The sequence below is a fragment of the Rhinichthys klamathensis genome, unplaced genomic scaffold, assembly GCF_029890125.1.
Source record: "Rhinichthys klamathensis goyatoka isolate OS25496 unplaced genomic scaffold, OSU_Roscu_1.1 h1tg000746l_1, whole genome shotgun sequence".
NCBI lineage: Eukaryota > Metazoa > Chordata > Actinopteri > Cypriniformes > Leuciscidae > Rhinichthys > Rhinichthys klamathensis.
Window position 1 is genome coordinate 183,244 of NW_026607155.1, and position 20,103 is coordinate 203,346.

The 20,103-nt window shown below is 36.6% G+C and overlaps 1 protein-coding gene across 2 annotated transcripts in view; it reads left to right on the top strand.

Annotated features, from left to right (window-relative positions):
• The first annotated feature begins 2,373 nt into the window (after nt 1–2,373).
• LOC130077463 (RNA-binding motif, single-stranded-interacting protein 1) overlaps nt 2,374–20,103 on the top strand; it is an 83,126-nt gene continuing 65,396 nt past the window's right edge. Inside the window, exon 1 of one of the 2 annotated variants that reach the window (XM_056242703.1) lies at nt 2,374–2,628. In XM_056242703.1, the coding sequence (XP_056098678.1) occupies nt 2,563–2,628 (66 nt within the window). In that variant the 5' untranslated portion in view covers nt 2,374–2,562. Of the gene's footprint in view, nt 2,629–9,049; nt 9,146–20,103 lie in introns of those variants that run through there. The other variant, XM_056242704.1, reaches the window with a different exon arrangement.

A 20,103-nucleotide genomic window follows, 5' to 3' on the forward strand; every position in this document is an offset into this window, starting at 1 on the left:
AGACAAGGGGTGACAGTCCACTCAAATGAATAGGGAAATCTTCCCCACAATTTAAAAACCTGCACATTAGCTGGACTCAGCTGAAAAAAATACAGGTTTGTGTAATTTGAGTTTAGGAAACACAGTTTATAATACCATAGGAGATAGAGCCGGTCTCACATGATTGAAAAAAGGCCGAGTGAACTGACTTTTGGCTTGACCGACAGCACATGACTACTTTGCACAATCAAATCAATTTAACGTTTAAAAAAACCCTGCATTTGTTCTCATTAGATATCCAGTATAACTCAGAAATTACAAACAATTTATTGTTGAATCACTGCAATAAATGAGTGTCTATGTGTGTTTTGTCTTAACCCCGGGAATGAGTGTTTTTTTCTGTGATAAATGAGTGTGTCATGCAGCTCCATCTGGAAGCTGGTATCAGGGCAGAGGAACAGCGGGTAATGAATTGGGCAGGACAGGCACAAAAAACACGAGGTGACCTGAAGAGGCCCTTCCCACGCATTACGCAGGATGACATTGCGTCTCGTTCTGTGATTACAGATGAGGAGCTGTTCTGAGCACGTTTAATGCATATCAAATAAAAGTTTGCACCAAAGTAATAAAATAAGGTCACGTTTGTTTGTGCAATATGCATCAGACAGATTTGTGGGAGTGCCGTCTGAGACTAACAGCAAGGCAATGTAAACTTGGAAAGGGACAGCTATTCGCTAAAACATTCAATTTCAGGTATATAATGCGCCTAATTATATGACTTTAGTAATCTTTCCCCCTCTCTTCTCTTTCTCTCTGCCGTCTAGATTTAAGGGGATTAAGCTCTTGCACTCAATCGCTCAAGGCTTTGGCTTTTTACTGCAGGCTTTGGTCCAACCCTTCTTCACAGGGCGCTTAGACATGCATGATGTTTCCTGTCTCCTGAAGCTCAACAGGAAGCTTCACTCACATGAGCTTCTGGCTGGACTCCAGAGGCCTGCAAAATGTCACTAAAGCAGCATTTAACCCTGTTTGCATAGATTATAATATCTCTTGTATCACTGGAGATCCGAATCAAGCAATCATGTTGGTAAAATTGTGTTAATCTTGATAAAACCGTGATTTAATGCGTATTAATAGTAATTTCAGAAAGATTTGGACAAAAATGTTAGAATAAGAATAGATTTGAAATGGAAGCCTTACCATTGAACTTGACCTTCAGCTTCCAGGTCGCATTCAAAAAGTATAATCAAAAATGACATGTGGTCCTTCACAATTCACTGAAAACTCACATTCAGGTCTTGCTATGTGGTTTGATTTTTATGACTTACTATGACCTTTTTTTTGCTGTTTCGTTAATAGTTTATCAATAGTTTACGGTTTAAATTGACCTGCAAAGTCTATGATAGACTATTTAACTTATACCCTGCAATTGCTCAGCACGTTTTAAATTAACTGTATCTTGTTCTACCTGCTCAATAAGTGAAAATATTCTCTTTTTTGTAGTCAAAATCAGCATGAAAAGGAAGTTGCGACAGTTTATTCTTCCGTATATCGAGGGAAATTTGATTTTGTCCATAAGGGAATTGATTGGATAGTTGGGTTGTTGTGGTTTGCTATTGGTCGATCTCGTGTAAGTGACAGGTTGCCCAGCCCTCACGCCAGAGGGAGGGGGAAGTTATTTTGATTAAAGATTACAAGGGCACATTAATTATTTATATATTTTTTATATATAATGATGTGCACGGATGGATAGGCTTAAATCATTTATAATAAATGCTGAAATATTCTTTAAAAAACAAGAATTGTCAATTTTGATTTCATGTTGATTAGGATTTTAAGATTTGTGTCAATACAGAAACTGACACAATTGAAACTGAAAAATAAACCCACCCTCAGAAATTGTAAAGACTCACAACTTACCCCGGTATCCACTATTTGGCTCATAACATGAGGAGGCCATGACGTTAACCTGGTTCAAATTGGTCATATATATATATATATATATATATATATATATACATAGGCTACACACACACACACACACACATAGGCCACACACACACATGTACATAGGCTTCATATAGGCTACATTATATATAGCCTACTGTATATATATATATATATATATATATATATATATGAGGTCTTATTTGAAAGATTATCGTTAATAATTCATATTCATATAGCCTATATATATAGCCTATATATATACATATATAACATACATGATGTTTTATTAAGTTAAGCACTTAATAGAAGACATTAGAACATTTGTGAATCTATTTTTTGCCATATACTGCAAGATTACAAACATTTATCACAGAATATGAAATATTCTTACTCTGGTGCTTTAAATGTACAGCGTTTGGTTGCTGTTTATTAGTCTGTGTTGCAGACTTTTCAGCAGAGTTTGAGTGCACCGAAGGGAGGCTGTTTTGCTGTGTTTTGCTCCACTGCAGCTTCACCGCCCACATCATCCTCAGTCTCCGCTTTCGGACGTCGAGAACAGAACCGGTGTTGATTTTCTCCAGGTTTCAGGTCTGACAGTAGTGACATCCACGTTTTTATTTACCGCTAATCTTCATGGGCAAGGTGTGGAGGCAGATGTACCCCCAATATACCTACTATTACCCCTACCTTCAAGCCAAGGTACGAAAATCAGTTTTACCTCTTGTTTGATATCGCGTTTGTTGATGTGTGACTGGTGTGTATCGTGTTTTATTGGATATTGTGCGTTATGGATCGAGTGACGCTGTAGTAAGTTTGTTGCGTACTTGAGGTGATTTTTCGGGCGGACATTTTAAATCGTGTTTTTATCAGATATGAACTGTCAACTTCAGATATAACCTAATCGTTGCTGTTGTGGGTACAGTGCTCGTTTAAACTCTTTGTGGTCGTCGTTTTTTGGCGTTATTAAATGTTTTGTTCGTTCTCTCTGCCAGTGAATTCCTGTGACGTGACATCGCGCGCTGGCTGAAGTCTGAACTCCAGCACTAGTGTTGTTGTGATCGACTCTCTTGTGAACTTAGCCTACTCATTTATCATGCTAGTTTATCCCCTTAAGTATCATTGTTGTGTTTTGTAGGACAATATAATCATAGTTTAATTGTAAAAAAGACTGAATGTGTTGTTTGTTTATACACAGTCATCATTATGTGGTCGACCGATATGGTTTCATATGGGCGATATGGGTAACCGAGAGACAATTACACGAATCAAAATGCTTAATTTTTAAATTAAATAAAAAAAATTCTTACTTTTTTTTATTTTTTTTATACTGAAAAGGTCTGTTTCCAGTGGCTGATGCAGATATCTAGAGTAGGCTAGTTGATGGTAATATTATAGATTAGCCTACCAGCCTAATTCAGTCTAATATGACAAACTATTATATTAAAATGTTTAATAGGCTACATCTAATATATTTAATTAATATTAGCCTACATAATCTAATAAATACTTATTTAAAACAAAAATTACTCTGATATCAATATTCAATATATATCTCTCCCAAATAAAAATATATTTTTTTATCCATTGACAAGAAATTTTATCCATTGTTGTTAGAAATGAAAACTTTTTAAGTTCTTTGGCTACTTCATCCAAGTGGTCATTGTCTGAGCGATAATCTTTTAGATGTTGAAATAGCTGATTGATCAGTCTTGTTCTGTCACTATGATATTATTTTGAATTGTGCATAATAATACTATAGTGCAAGCAACTGAATATTTTGTTATTTTGAGAGTGTTTGGTATCAGCCGATAACCATTCCCAGATCGTTGATGTTTTTTTGTTGTTGTTTTTTTAGTCAATTTTGAGTAAATATTGTTTGAAAAAAAGTATTTTTATTCTCATGCATGCACCCTCCACTTTAGATATCAGCATCTGCCATTAAAATGATATTGGTCGACCAGTAATAAATACTGCTGTTTATCAGACATCACAGCTGATCAATACTGGGTGGAGTGTATTTATGTATCCTCACTATGGATATGGTACTAATCGGGTTTCATTTATCTAAGATCCAGTTCCTTCTAAAAACATGTCACATTGCACAAAGCTTTATGAAAGCATTGATTTTATGACATAGAGGAAACATAGCATAAATCTTAACTACCAACCATTCTGTCAATCAAAGCATTGCAAAAAATAACCTCACAGTTAATGCAGTGGTCACTGTTTGACCTGACTGGTTTGCCTTGTTAATATTGATGTCTGCTGACCGAGTCCTGTGAGTATCAGATCCTTTCATTCTCCAGCAAGGCCTCATATTTCACTCTTATCAAAGTCAATCTGACGTATTTATGAGGGAAAACGACCTTGATTTTATCCATCGGGAATTGATTGGATTGTAAAAAGTGGATGTTAGATGTATTCAGGTGGTTGGAGGTGAGATGCCGAGTCATTGATGATGTGATCCAAACATGAAAGTTGATTCAGATGCATATTGAATGCACATTTTGATTGCAAAGACAAAAGAGATTTGACTAATATGCACTGCAGAATCATGATGGGAAAGTAAACAGGATCAATTTTGCTAGATACTAGGAAGCTTGCATAGTATGTTGACTTAATGTGGGGGCCGACAGTATATACAAAAGCGTCCTGAAACTCCAAATACTGCCGTACTTATACAGGATAGAGTCCATTAACGCTTCATAAACTCTGCAATGAAGTGGCCTGAAGAAATAGACCACATTTATAGTCCACACCATTCATCCTCCTTCATCTCTTATTTTTTGTAATTCGATTTTCATTTTGTGTTCAGAAAATATCCAGCGTTTGTTTGTTGGCTGTTTTGCTATTTTTGGACACATGCCCTTGTAGGAGCTTGGAAGTTGAGATGCTTTTGTAAGATAAGCCTTGACAGGGAAGGGAGGAATGACCTTTTTTTTATTTGTATTATTATTACAGCAACTTGATTTCTTTCAAGGCTGGAAGCCAGCAGCTTTTGTCTTCATTTGAAAGGCGGATAGGTAGAACACATTTATATGGCGCTCGGCTCTGGCCTAACATACAGCTTAGACAACAAACCAATTATAGCATGTGAGCGCATTTGATTGTGATTAGCTGTAATTGAAGGGTCAATCTCACAAAACCTGTCAAAAGCATGTTCCCATCATTCACACTTATATTTAGGACCATTGTGATGTAGTTTTCAATCACATTTGCCAAATTCAAAGCATTTGTATTACAGCCATTTTTTGATTAGGCCTATATATTAAATTCAGTTATATTGTCATCGAACTGTGCAAATTGGCACAAATGTCAGTATAGTTCAAGTGAATATGGGTTTCGAATAGTGTGTGCCAAAATGGAAATATAATCCGGAAAGTGTAACAGAATGTGCAAAAGGTTATATTGAGGAGAAAGAGAAAAATGTACAGTTGTGAACAATAGCTGTATTTATTTACAGCAATTTTTTTTTGCAAAAGTATAAGGGGAAATATAAAATCCAGATGTGCTACAGTAATGGGAGTTATGGGCGAATTTGTGCTTAATTATCATGAGAATAATGTCACAATGTAACAAATGCAAATGGTGTTTAAAAAGCGTTTTGCTGTTAAACGTGTTTTTGTGAGATTCTCAGCATTGAAATGTGTTTCCACACATTTTCTTGAAAATGCATGAGATGGACTAGGAATTATGAGGAGCAACTAAACTGTAATAAATGTATTCCTGTTAAATTTACAAGTCGAGGGAGACATGCTGTTGCATTATCATCACCAGCGCATAACTGTTCATTAATAATATGAATAATAATTCAAAAGCGCCAGTTTTTCCACCAGCTCTGAAGTACTTCCATGGCTTGTAGGTGGGCTGTCCGTGTCAACATGAGCCTGTGATCGAGGGGTGGGTTTTAGCACATTAACTGCCATTGGACATTACACACACAGCCTGCAAACAAAGCCATTGTGAAAGGCCTGAAAAAGCCCTATACAATGTTTACAATACAGTCTGAAGAGTTGCCTGGCAGCAGAATGTACACAATTAACCAGCTCATTATGTGTGTGCCGGGCTGAAAGAATCCCAATTGTTCTCCTATGATAGTCATTCTGGGAACTTTTTGACATGAGGAAAATGAGGGTCCAGCTCACAATAATAACCACCATGGTGGTGAAGCACTCTGCCAAGGGCCTGTCTCACAAACACAGAAAGCGGAGAGCTCCACAAGCCCTTCAGCTTAACTGACAAGGTCAATGAGACCCACACAGACTCGTCTGGTATTAATAGACCTGCTTTGTTACTTTGTGTAAACAGGCAATTCAGTAAATGTGTAAGTAAATATGTGAAGATCGAATGGGGTAAAAATAGTTTTGCAGCGGGGAAAGGCTATTTGAGGCCTGTCGAATAGTGCCGGACACTGTGTGAATTAATGCATATATACCCAAATCTGTCAGCTGGTAGAGATTCGGCTAAAGTGGACAGGACTATTTTATTCCATGAAATATATAGTTCATATACAATTTTTTTTACATGTGGAAACGATGAAGAAACATGAGGTAAAGCTAAAGCGGCGGGCGTGACTGCAGTTTAACGTTAATATTAGGGCTGTCAAATGATTAATCACGATTAATCACATCCAAAATAAAAGTTTTTTTTACATAATATATGTGGGTGCACTGTGTATAATTATTTTGTATATATATAAATACACACACATGCATGTATATTTAAGAAAAAAAATTATTTATATATAATATAAATTATATATCTATATACAGTATATACATGAAAATATTTCTTAAATATATACAAGCATGTGTGTGTATTTATATATATATATAAAATAATTATACACAGTGCACCCACATATATTATGTAAAAAAACTTTTATTTTGGATGTGATTAATCACGATTAATCATTTGACAGCCCTAGTTAATATAGAACTATTTAGTCTATTTTACAGAAAATGTTATGTAGTTCACCATCAGAATTTAGAGACAAAACGAATATATATATATATCTATATTAGTGCTGTCAATCGATTAAAAATGTTTAACTAATTAATCACATGCGATTTTAAAAGTTTTAAATATTTTAATATTGTAATAATTTCACAGTTACTCTCCAAATTAATGTAGAAACAACTTGAAGACAGTAAACATTTGTTGTAATGGCATTTTTTTATGAATGAAGGCCAGTATCACTGATACTAATACTGGTATGTCTCTCTATGAAATTGTTTTTTTTTTCTCAATTTTAACCTTATAGGCATTCAGCATTATAGTATAATTTTGTAATACAGAATAATCTTCACAAAAACCCTTTATAATAAATGTCACATTTAGTAAAAAGTAATTGTTTTTGTTGGTTTTGATTAGATTTTCTGGTAGGTCTAACACAGGATATAAACAACATATATCAAACACCTCACAGTCTTCACTGCATAAATTATAAATTAAATACTGATCCTTATTAAAGCTACAAAAGTTATTCAGTCAAGAGCAGGGAGTGATTTTCTCTTTTTCCTTCGTTCTTTGATTAACATTCATGACAGACAGCAGCAGGTTTATTAGGCTACTGTCACTTTAAGACCCTGATACACATTATGCGGATCTGACTCATTTTCTCACAACTCTTGATATTCATGTAAGACTTATTTTAACTAATTTTGCAAGGATACTCAACAAAATGGGCATTTTGGCATAATTTAGTGTGTTTTTGTTTGTTCAAGTTCTGTCTGAAAGCATAACAACTGACATCTTTCCCTCAGAGTTATTTACATAATCTCATTTTCAGCAGATGAATATTTCACAGGACGGCGGGATTATTAATGCTGCATTTGATTCTCGGGTTTTGATGCAAAAATGATACTTCATAATCATCTTCAGATATTCTCTGGAGAAATATCTCATCTGTTGTGATTGTTTAAAAATTAAATGTGTGGGTTAGTGTCATGCAAATGGTGTTTTGTGTCATGTAAATAAACAAATGATATTAAAGTCATGAATTTTAGGATATCATTTTTACTGAATCTCTCTCTCAGACTCCCTTTCCAATTCCAATTTAGGGAAAATCAAACACTAAAGGCACGTCCGACATCCATGTCTACGCTGGATACATGCCGCGCAATTGGGCGAAACTAGATCAGTCCCCTTAAGATCCACACACTCGTGAAGCTCGTCGCAGCATGCCTTGTTATGATAAATAAATTACACGCATAAATTCTGAGCTTTGCACCAAATTATCTTCTGGTCTGGTAATTTCTCATCTTTTTTTGAGTGGACTACTTATGAAAATAACCCATTCAAAGTCAAAGTAATATTCACTCATTTGAATGTTGCCAAAAGCTTGATTTGAGTATTGAGAAATTTGAAGTATTAGTTCCCCATGTGTCATTTTCTAAATCTGCAAACAGCCTTGACAATGAATTTTCAATTTTGATTAAATATTATGTAAAATAGTTAATTTCCGCAAATTTGTGCACGTCTCATTAAATTATATTATGTCTTTATTAGCATTATCTTTAGAAATAAGCATTGAAAGACGCAATACTGTATAAAATAAATGTAAATAAGTGTTTATTAAATCCAGCCATTTTGTCTTCATTTTAATCATACATTATATTAGCCACCTCATATGATTCCTATACGCTGTTTGGAAAAGTATGGATTTGGATTTAAATCATTTCCAGGTTTAAAAAAAAAAAAAAAAAAAAATTTGTGTTTCCAGACTTTTGCCCCTATTCAGATTTCTAAAACATAAAATTAAGAATAAAAAAAAAAAAATGTTTTCATGCCAAAAGTTTAGCGATCATTTAGTGATTGTCGAACACGACTGACTGAATGAATTAAGGTGCACATTTTCATTATGCATAACTGCAATGTACTATTTTTCAAAACGTAGTAGGCAGTGTAAAGTGCATACTGTGCAGTATTCAGCAAGTAGTAAGCTTATAGATAGATAGATGGATAGATAGATGGATAGATAGATAGACCAGTCCTGCACGCATCCATACTCTCTCTCTCTCTCTCTCTCTCTTGTTCTGTCACTGACTATCCGTGTGAAAGAGGCGTCTTCCTGTGCGACAGACACACACACATGTAAACACGCTGCTTTCGTAGTGCCGTGACGAACTCGAAGCTGTCGCTGTTGACGACTACAATGTGGCCCCCGTTGCGAAGATGGGGCCCTCGGTTCGAGCCAGACGGCAGAGGCAGGAAGGTATGTAGTCGACACTGTTTCAACATCGCAGAACATTTAGCCTAATTTCTACTTTGCAAATGGACCGAGACAGAACAAGATTCTCTGGGAGGAAGTCACGGTCTGAGATGTTTCTCCATTACAGGGAGAATGTCGAGAATGTGGTCTGGGCAAGCTCGCTTTAACGTGGCGCTTTTAGAGTTGCATTGGAGTTCAAAAGCTTCTCCATGTGTTTTATGTGTGTTAGAAAGAGGCCGTGTGCATGTGCGAGGACGTGTAAGTCTGCATGGATTTATGCACATGCATGTGTGTTCACATGTTGGCAGGTTAGAGTGTGATTTGTAGCTCTGATAGCCTGTGGGGGAGGCTAGCGCTTTCCTCTTCATTTGTTTTCTCTGCACATTCAGCACGGACAGCTGTACCATGTCAAGCAGGGAGACTTTAGGACTGATTTGTGGCCTGCTTTCCTGTAGCTTTTCAAGCTCTTCTAGATCTTGTTAAACATCCTTGGGTATCATAAACCAGCAGTTCTTGACTGGCTTTGTTTCTGGACTGTTGTTTATCTTGCAATGTCAACAAAAATGTCCCGAAATAGACGTAATTCACTTTCTTAATACATTTTCCTGGTCGTATTGTGCACAATATTCCAAAGGAATATGGAAAACAGTTGCACGTTTGCCATTTTGTAGATATATTTAAGTAACTTTTCCTCTGCGGTCGCTAGGGCTGCAACAAACGATTATTTTGATAATCGATTAATCTAACGATTATTAGAACGATTAATCGACTAATCATCGATTATTTTGCAGACTAATCAGTAAGTTTGGAACGATTATTCAGCTTTTCCAATTAGTTAAAACATTGAGTTATACATATTCTAACTATAATATAAAAAAAGAAAATCACTTCAGCTTTTGAAATAGTTGTTTTAATGAACTTTGAGCCAACTAAACAGGTCATTCTCTTTAAGTTTTCAGATTTCGGTCCAACTCAAATCACACACAAATGCTCTCTAAGCATTGTTTAATAGGCCCACTGCTTTTCTTAGAACTGAAACAGAAAAAGGGACATTTACTTCAGGACACAAAGAATGGAAAAATATTAATCTGCAAACAATTATTATAATTATAAAATTTCAATCTTTTTTTACATGACAATTGAGCTGACAGAGACGTTCTCATTCACCTTTTAATTTATAGTATGATAAAGTAACTGCCATGATAATATTCCTATATCATAGGAAGGATATAACATCTCGTTTTGTAAGTCTTCATGATTATTGAACAAAATACAGGCAAGTGATAAGACTATAATAATACCTAATATACTAATAGTGTTACAATAATAAAAACAGCCCTGACTCCTAAGCTCGATCAAGCTTTATTCTATACAAAATAAGTCATCACATTACTGTAATTATATTACTATTGATAATATTATTACTATTATTAGTAGTATTGCATTCTCTAATAAAGAGAGATTTACCGCTGGTTAGTAAGCTCCACCTGGAGAACACTCACTTCTCACCGGCTCCTCCTTGCCGGGATGTTTCCTCTTGTACTCCAACATGCATGTTGTGCCCCGTGAAAATTGCACACGACAGCATTCTTGATTTGAAGTTTTGTGAAACTTTCCCAAACCTAAACCTTGCTAGTTCGGATTCGTTTGCACTGTCATAATTCGCGCTGTATTTTCTTCTACCGCAATAGCATTTGTAAGGGCTGCACTACACTCTAGCGCTACAGCGCCGTAGCGGTCAAATCGCGGGATTGCAGGCCCTTACATTAGGTCACGTGAGATCAAACGACTACTCGACAACAAAGATATTTGTCGACAAATTTTTATTGTCGACGTTGTCGACAACGTCGACTAATCGTTGCAGCCCTAGCGGTCGCCCTACAGGTTGGAAGCCTTTCATGAAAGTATGATGTATTGCGACATCAAAAAAAAAAAAAAAAAAAAAAAATGACATGACGCTTGACGTAAAGCAAGTCAAATTTGTAGTTTTCTTATGTCTCATACAGAAACGCGACCCGATCTGGGAATCTTACACAGCGTGGTTATAGCAGATACAGGACCGCAAAGCGAATCCAGAAGTGCCTTTCACTCTGTTACGACTTAATGAACCACTGAAACCATTTTGGAAACATTATTTTAAGGTAAAAAAATCTTACTTAGTGTTGCTTTAAAGATGGCCATCTTTAAGCATGACTGTTTGGATTTATATGAAATGGTAACACTTTTCAGTAAGAGTCCATTTGTAACTAACTGAGGCTAATAAAAGTATTGCTTATTGTTAATTTCAACATTTACTAATATACATTACACTTCATGCACTATGAACTAACATTGAATGATCAAGGTATAATTAATATAGTAATATTTATATTTAAAAGGTACAGTGCAATTTCATGGTTCAGTACTTCTTAACATTTTTGTAATAAAGTTTTTATTTGTTATGTTTTCATTCAGTATCCATTTTAAAATCCTTCGGTTGATTAATCGGTTATCGGTCCGAACCTAGTTATCGGTCGACCTCTGATCAAGACCTTTTATTTCAGCCCTTGGTAGGTATCGCTCACTTTGTTTTAGGGCTGTGCAATTAATCGTATTTTGATTTTGGCTTCCAACGATTATGGGCAGGGCTTTGCGACGTTCGTATGTTATAAGACAACTTACCGTAAAACGGAAGTTGTCTTCCGTAAAACGGAAGTGTAGGCCTAGAGTCTCTAATCTCTAAAAATCCCCAAATGCTCCACGTGAAACTTCCGACCTTTTACTATCGCGTCAACTGATTTTGATTAATATGCGCGAGGGAGAGAGACCAAGACATAGCGCTCGTGTTGTTTGAAGACGTGAGAGTGCGCGCGCGCGGCCGGAGCGCTCTCTCTGCTCGCGCCCTGTTAAGCGCAGCAGTCATTCTATTCTACATCACTCACCGATCAAAAAAGGCTTTGGCGGGACAAACATTTGCGTTGGCGGCCGCCAAAAAGCGGACGATCTGGCGGTTTTAGAAGATTAAATACAACCCGAAACTAAAAAACAGACCCGGCCTCTATTTACCCAAACCTGCAGCCACACCAGGCGTGTAAAAGAGACAGGCGTCTATTTGGGACTCGGCTATTATTTGAAGTTTTACGGTAGTTCGAATAAACGAGCAGACACTGATTAGCTACTTGCTCTACGTTTATTTTAAATTAACAGCAAGACAACTAGCAGTGAATGTGGTTTCCATTAAATGAATCACACACAGTAAACAAATCCTTAACAAAAAAAAAAACAGGCCTTTCTTTGCCAGTGTCGGCTGCAAAGATGAAGTTGACGATGCTGACTCGCGATCTTCGCAGTAGTGAACTCGCCAGAGAGAAATGCACACTTCATATGAGATAAGCAGAGAGTAGACAATTTCTTTTAGTTTTTAATTGTTTTTAGGGCTGGGACAACGCGTCGACGTCATCGATGACGTCAACGCAAAAAATACGTCGACGCAAAATATTCGCGTCGATTCGTCAGACCCAAAACAAAGACGGCGGCGCCGGAGAGTAGTATAGCAACACGAGTGGCTCCTCACGGTACTGATCCACTTGTCCGTGCGGCACTTCAGTCGCGTCGCACTCCACTTTATTCCTATGGGTGACGTCACGCGACTTTAACGCGCCCGCAAAGCATCCCGGGAAGGCGGCGCTTCATTTGGAAAAATGCTGCGAGTCAAAAAGCTGGCCGATGCCCAGCTTTATGCAAATGAATCCGCCAAACGCGACGCGTCTATCCAATAGAAGTAGTCTCTCGAGTGGCCTTTGTTCTAGACTGGCCGCTGGGTCAAAACCACGCCCATAGCGGTAAACTTGAGGAACGCCCATCAACTTACAAATGTGGAGAGGCGTGCGACACCACGCTTCAGTCGTGTCGCAAAAGTGGATCAGTACCGTCAGACTTCAGAAGTGCAAGGCGGCACGCACGCACAATGCATGCGAGAGATGTCGCCGTCATGTTTTTGTTTGGGCCGCAGCTCCGAGATTCCTTTCTGTTGGATTTATTACAGCACGTGAATTCATCAGTTTCTCCCGAAATACATGAAAGTAAGTGGCCGGTGAACTGGGAGAAACTATAAATGTATTATTTTACTATAAATTAAATGTATTTAAATGTCTGAAACCTAAAATAAACATTATGTGGTTAAAAACACAAACAACAGTTGTGATATAGCCTAGCCTATGATGACAAGCACTGAGCGCGTCCGTCTTTGGCTCAGCGCCAGCCACAGCGCGAAAGCACAGTTTGAATCTGGCAGTGATGTCACGTCACTGTACATTCGCTCCTTAGTGCTCAGCTGCTGCAGAGCTGCCGAAATCAAAATTGCTGATGAGATATAGAGGAACATATCTAGTTGAAAATGAGAATGTTACGAAAATAAGAATGCATTACTTTGCACTTATATAGTCTTTTATTTTGGAATTTTAAGAGCAATAAACATATATTGCAATGTTAAAGCTCCAGTCGGCAAGTCTGGCAGATTGAGTGGATTTAGGAAAATTTTGAATGTTTACAACTCTCATGCCCCTCCCCCACTATCAACGGATACCCTCCCACCCAGTTCATGCTCGTCAGTGCGTGTGCACCAGATTTTCAGTGAACGCCAGGACTCTCAAGTGTCACGCATTGAGCGTGACAGTCACTCATTTCGGTCTTTTGTCACGCTCTCCCGCCACACATTGTATTTCTCACGCTGAAAAACTATTTGAAATATATTTAATATGCCGCAGCGCCCAAAACTCTGGCCGCGCCGCTCTCACTGTGGAACCGGCATGAATCAAGCGTGTTTCCTCTGGTGTTGTTCGTCGAGCTACACAATAGCCAATCAGAAAATAGCACTATTGTATCTGGGTAAGATTTAACGCAACAACCAATGACAAAAATGTATCCAACCCCCCGTCGGCTGGGTGTCACTCTTACCTGTCTTCAAAACTTGAGAGCCCTGAAATGCTGATGAGACGGAACGCGCCCGTCTCATCAGCATCCATCAACACCATGGAGTATTTGGAGGTATGCTGTCCTGGCTAATCTACCGATAGATTGCAATTGCTAACGTCATTTATACTCTAAATGAGCGTACTTGATTATCCGCCATCACTCTTCGTTACTGCTCGAACTTCCGCGAACTTCAGGCGTGTGCATGTGATTGTAACGTGCGCGAGGGGTGGCGTGTGCCCGATCTGTGATTGACAGTCAGATCTCACACCCCCCTGCGCTGATTGGACATGATGAACCGGGAGCTGTGGATTTTTGCAAAACAAATAACACGCTCCAGGTGGAGTTAGAAGCTCGGGTTTTTTTCTAAAACCACTTTATTTATGTTGTTCTGTCAGATTATAGTGTCGATTTCACTGAATATGATCAAAAAAATGTTGCCGACGGCAGCTTTAAAGCAGCACTCAGTAAGAATTCCGTTTTTGTCAAACAGCGCCCCCTAGAGTCGCTGTGGAGTACTTGTACTGTCGTGAATAGCACTCACGCAGAGATGGCTCGCACTCACGGCTGGATCCCCTCCCCCTGTACACCGGTACCTGTTCAGTAGGATGGACGCTGTAACGAGTGGAAATAAGGTATGGCCCCTTTAAGAGCTGCGCGCCCAACACCACATGTATACGGCGCCGGGTTATTTCTGTTTGATGCTCAGTTTATCAGAATTTTATCAGATCTGTTTTTTTGCCGTAAAGCAATTCGTTACCTCGTGAGACCTGATATCACACGATACTTCCTAACCCGCCGACCCAAAGTTGCAAGGGTGGTTTTGCGGCTCACAGGCACCAGGGGGGTGCGAGACGACCACCATTCAACACGAAATCAGTCATATAAACATTACAATGACTCCAAAGCTGTTCAGTTAAGGTAAAAAAGTTACTTCGTTCACCTTTAAGGAATTCATGTTTTTTTTTCATTCAGATATGTAAATCAACATGTATAAAGTGCTATTAGTGAATTAATGGGGAGATAATCGATAATCGAATCGAAATCGAATCGGACTGGAAAAATGAATCGTTAGATTAATCGATGCATCGAAAAAATAATCGCTAGATTAATCGTTAAAAAATAATCGTTTATCTCAGCCCTAATTGTTTTGTTTAAAAGTACACATTTCGAGCTTTCTATAGATATACTTCTCAGGTCTGAGTTTTGGTTCATTTATGAGACGCGCTCCAGTTCACGCGCCGGCGCCACCGTTTCGTGATTATCTATCGTCTGCTATATTTACTTCTTATTTATTAAATCCAGGCAAATGGTTGATGAAACATTGATTAAAATTAAGATACAATTAAAACAAAATGAAATTCACTTTAAAGAAAGGTTTTGTGCTTTCTGTTTGATGTCTCTGTGAACGTTTTACTCTGTGAGACGGGATTAAATGTCACGTCTTTTAGTGGCCCTTTAAGACCGGTCACATCCGTAACATTGTTTTTTCCTGAACAATGAATATTTTATGTTCTGTGGAGACTACTGTTACTCATAATTTGTATTCTGAATACGTAACGCCGGTATTCCGTTACTCCCCAACACTGATATTAATATAATCTTATCTGGAAGATATTTTAATAACACGGTTTTGGCGGTTATAGAGTTCTAATGACGGTGTTCAACTATAACCGTCGGTCTCACGGTTATATAATAACCGTCACACCCCTAATTAAGAGACGCTGTTCCCTCGGCGGCTCCTGTGCGCGCGCTCCGAGACGGGGCCAAACGCTCATAAGCAAAGAATACTGAGGGCGTTCAGATACGCGCCTAAACCGTCAAATAGCCGACACACTAATATGTCCAAATGCCATTTTGGTAAATATCCTCGTAAACAGTCGGTTATGTCTGAAGTCAATATATAAACATTTGAGAATGCGTGTGTGTAACAGTATATTGGATCCGTGCAGCTCTACTGCTGCAGTCATTACTGTTAGTCAAAGATAAAATCACTCACTGCTCTTGAATGAATAACTTTTGTATAGTTTTAAATAAGTATTAGTCTAATCAAATGTAAAATAACACAGCTTTATTCCATTCCTGTTGTTGGCTACGCCTCTGAATACCACTGTTAGTACAGTACATCTTCCTGAAAGACCCGAAGCAATGTTTAATTTGTTATGGGTTTTGTTTGCAATTAGTTTCTTTGTTCTTATTTTATTGCTGACTGTTTACTTCCGCAAGTGTTTTGAGGACTCTTTACTTACTTGATAAAAATGAAAGGTTTAAAAATGCTGGGTTGTTTTAACCCAATTTTGGGTCAAATATGGACACTCAAACATTGGGTTAAAAATTTAATAAAAAAATAACCCAATGACTGGGTTTGTCCATATTTGACCCAAATTTGGGTTAAAACAACCCAGCATTTTTTAGAGTGTAAGCTTACCAATCTCTGTTTAAAAATGTGCTTTTTATTATTTATTACAAAAAATAATGATTTTTAACACAATGGCACCCCATGCACGGCATATATACCCAGGGCCCTTTTAAAAAAAAATTTTTTTTTACACAAGGTATTTTTGCATGTTTAAAATCTAGTATGGCCTCCCCTTTCCTCACTCTCCCTTTGTCCTTTCGTTTAAATTTGCACTCTGACCCTCTTTTTTTTTTTTTTTTGTGCTGAATCAGCCCTTTCTGTCTCCTCATTTGCCTGTGACATGCTGGCATTACTCATACCAACACGTACACAGCGGAGGGAAAGGTGCCACAGGTCACTGTCATGACCCAGAGCAGAAAACCACATTATTATTATTACACCCCTCCGCCTACGTCACAATTTAGACATGTCCGTATCAATTTCACTGTTTTGAAACCATCCAAATGCATGGAAGTATTAGCAGAATGCTTTACGTGTGTGTGTGTGTGTGTGCGTGTGTGTGTGTGTGTGTGTGAAAAACCACATGTGAAACTCGAAAAATTTGAATATCGTGCAAAAGTTCATTTATTTCAGCAATTTAACTTAAAAGGTGAAACTAATATATTATATAGACTCATTACATGCAAAGTGAGATATTTCAAGCCTTTATTTGTTATAATTTTGATGATTATGGCTTACAGCTTATGAAAACTTTACAAAAATTACAAAATTACAATATTGTGAAAAGGTTTTCATAGCTGTAAGAGAAGTCTCTTCTGCTCACCAAAGCTGCAATTATTTGATCAAAAATACAGTAAAATCATTAAAACTGTGAAATAGTATTACCTTTTTAAAAGAACTCTTTTCTATGTGAATATATTTGAAAATGTAATTTATTCCTGTGGTCAAAGCTGACTTTTTTCACAGTGTCACACAGATATCATTCTAATATGATGATTTGAAACATTTATTTTTATTATCAATTTTGCTGCTTTGGAAACTGTGATACATTTTTCCTTCAGGATTCTTTAACGAATAGAAAGTTCAAAATAACAGCATTTACTTAAATGAAACAGAATTATTCAATCTTATACCAACCACAAACTGTTGAATAGTAGTGTATGTCACATATAACCTTTTTTGCCCCATATTTATCTGGGGCATTTTTGTCTCTTTCTGTGCAAATGTTTTTTTTTTTTTTTTTTGGATAAATTTCTGAAGCTGCACGCTTTGATGAAAGATTGTAATCCGTGGCTTGTATTGACCTGCTCATGTTTGCTCTGTCCTGAATAGCAGATGTTTTCTAGTCACATTTTCTTTCCTTCACAAAAAAGGAAAAGGATCGAATCCTAGGGCAAAGATCTCCTGCTCTCTGTGGGATTGTAAATGACCTAGTATTTACATTCTAACTATCCGACGTAAACTGCTGTCTAAGCACGATCAGGCATAGCTGGGGATTATTGACACCACAAGGTGTTTTCAGTGCTTCTATAAGATCACATTTAAATTCAAAACGGCAGACTGAAATCGAAAACTGATGAGCTCAGGGGAAGTTATTTAAGAAGACAACAGGAAATGCAGTGTTTAGGTGTGAGGATGTGCTTTACATTCAGAGAGACGGAGAAAGACATGACTCTTGTGTATTTTAAGGATTTTTTTATTTCTATTTGTGTATAAATTGACCTGTTGCCCTTGCAGCAGATATAGTGAAGCTATAGGGAGCAGTGAGTGCTCATCACACACACGTTCCTCCTTCACTCGTGTTTAAAAGCGTCCCATGATGCACCTCGGGAAGTTGGTTTATGAATGTCAATGTCCAGAGCAAGCAGAGCTGGAATCTAGAGCAAGGAGTTTTTCATTTTAATGACGACTTCCTTCAATATTATTCTAATACAGGTTTAAATGATTCAAGTTATTGAAAGTATCAGCCAGGGACGTTTCTGACCATTTCAAAACTTAAAAAGCAAAGTTTTTAAGCATTGATTCGATACTTAATTTAAAAAAAAAAATTTTTTAGACAAGTTCTCTTTCAGTTTACTTTCTATCAAATCACAAAATCACAAATCACAAAAAAAAAATATATATATATATATATATTTATTGTGCTTTAAATTATAAGACACACAATCTATTAAACAAATGTACAATGCTTATAATTAAAATAAGAAATAATGCTACAGTATTATTATTTCTTCAATATAACACAATTGTTTTTGTTTATTTCACTTTCAATAATGCAACAGTAGCCTATTTTTTCAGTAAAAAATAAACATGCTTTATTAAAACAATTCAATTAACCCATGGCCAAGCATATATTAAATTATTGTTCTGTAATAAAATTAACGAAAACAAAAATATCACCTTTTTGTTACACAAATATGAATTTTGTAAACCTTGCCATATAATTCTGTGAACGAAAAATTTCTAGTTTTAAATTAATTTTACTGGATATAATACAGCTAACATGTTGATTCAAATGATTATTTAAAACAGATCATATTAGAAAGCCTGATATTTAGATTTTATTTCCGCATGTCAATTGAACACTTGTTTTCTGGACAAATGTTTGTTTGTTTTTTTCTTTTTCTTTTTTGTAACCAACCCAACACAAGCATATTTTGCTGTTGCGGTCATAATTTTTTTTACCACAGACCTTATTTCAGCCATTTAACCAAAGCCCACTGACTTCGGGTCGATGGAGCCGGAAGTGCTAAAATGCAAACTCGTTTCCGCGTTTGACAAATCTACGTCATTCCTGCACAACTTTATTCAGCTAGATATCAAAGACTGGACATCAGTAGCACAGAAACAGCATTGATTTGCTTGAAAACGGGTTTATGCTGAGGACAGTTTTGTGTTTTATGTATTTGCACTTTAACGTCATCATTGACATGGCTTAATTTTTTTTTTTTTTTTTTTTCATGCATGTGAGTTAAATGCATATTCAGAAATTGATGTGGATTGTTAAATTCATATTCAGAAATTGATGTGGATTGTTAAATTCATAATCAGAAATTGATGTGGATTGTTAAATTCATATTCAGAAATTGATGTGGATTGTTAAATTCATATTCAGAAATTGATGTGGATTGTTAAATTCATATTCAGAAATTGATGTGGATTGTTAAATTCATATTCAGAAATTGATGTGGATTGTTAAATTCATGATCAGAAATTGATGTGGATTGTTAAATTCATATTCAGAAATTGATGTGGATTGTTAAATTCATATTCAGAAATTGTTGTGGATTGTTAAATTCATATTCAGAAATTGATGTGGATTGTTAAATTCATATTCAGAAATTGTTGTGGATTGTTAAATTCATATTCAGAAATTGTTGTGGATTGTTAAATTCATATTCAGAAATTGATGTGGATTCTTAAATTCATATTCAGAAATTGTTGTGGATTGTTAAATTCATATTCAGAAATTGATGTGGATTGTTAAATTCATATTCAGAAATTGTTGTGGATTGTTAAATTCATATTCAGAAATTGATGTGGATTGTTAAATTCATATTCAGAAATTGTTGTGGATTGTTAAATTCATATTCAGAAATTGTTGTGGATTGTTAAATTCATATTCAGAAATTGATGTGGATTGTTAAATTCA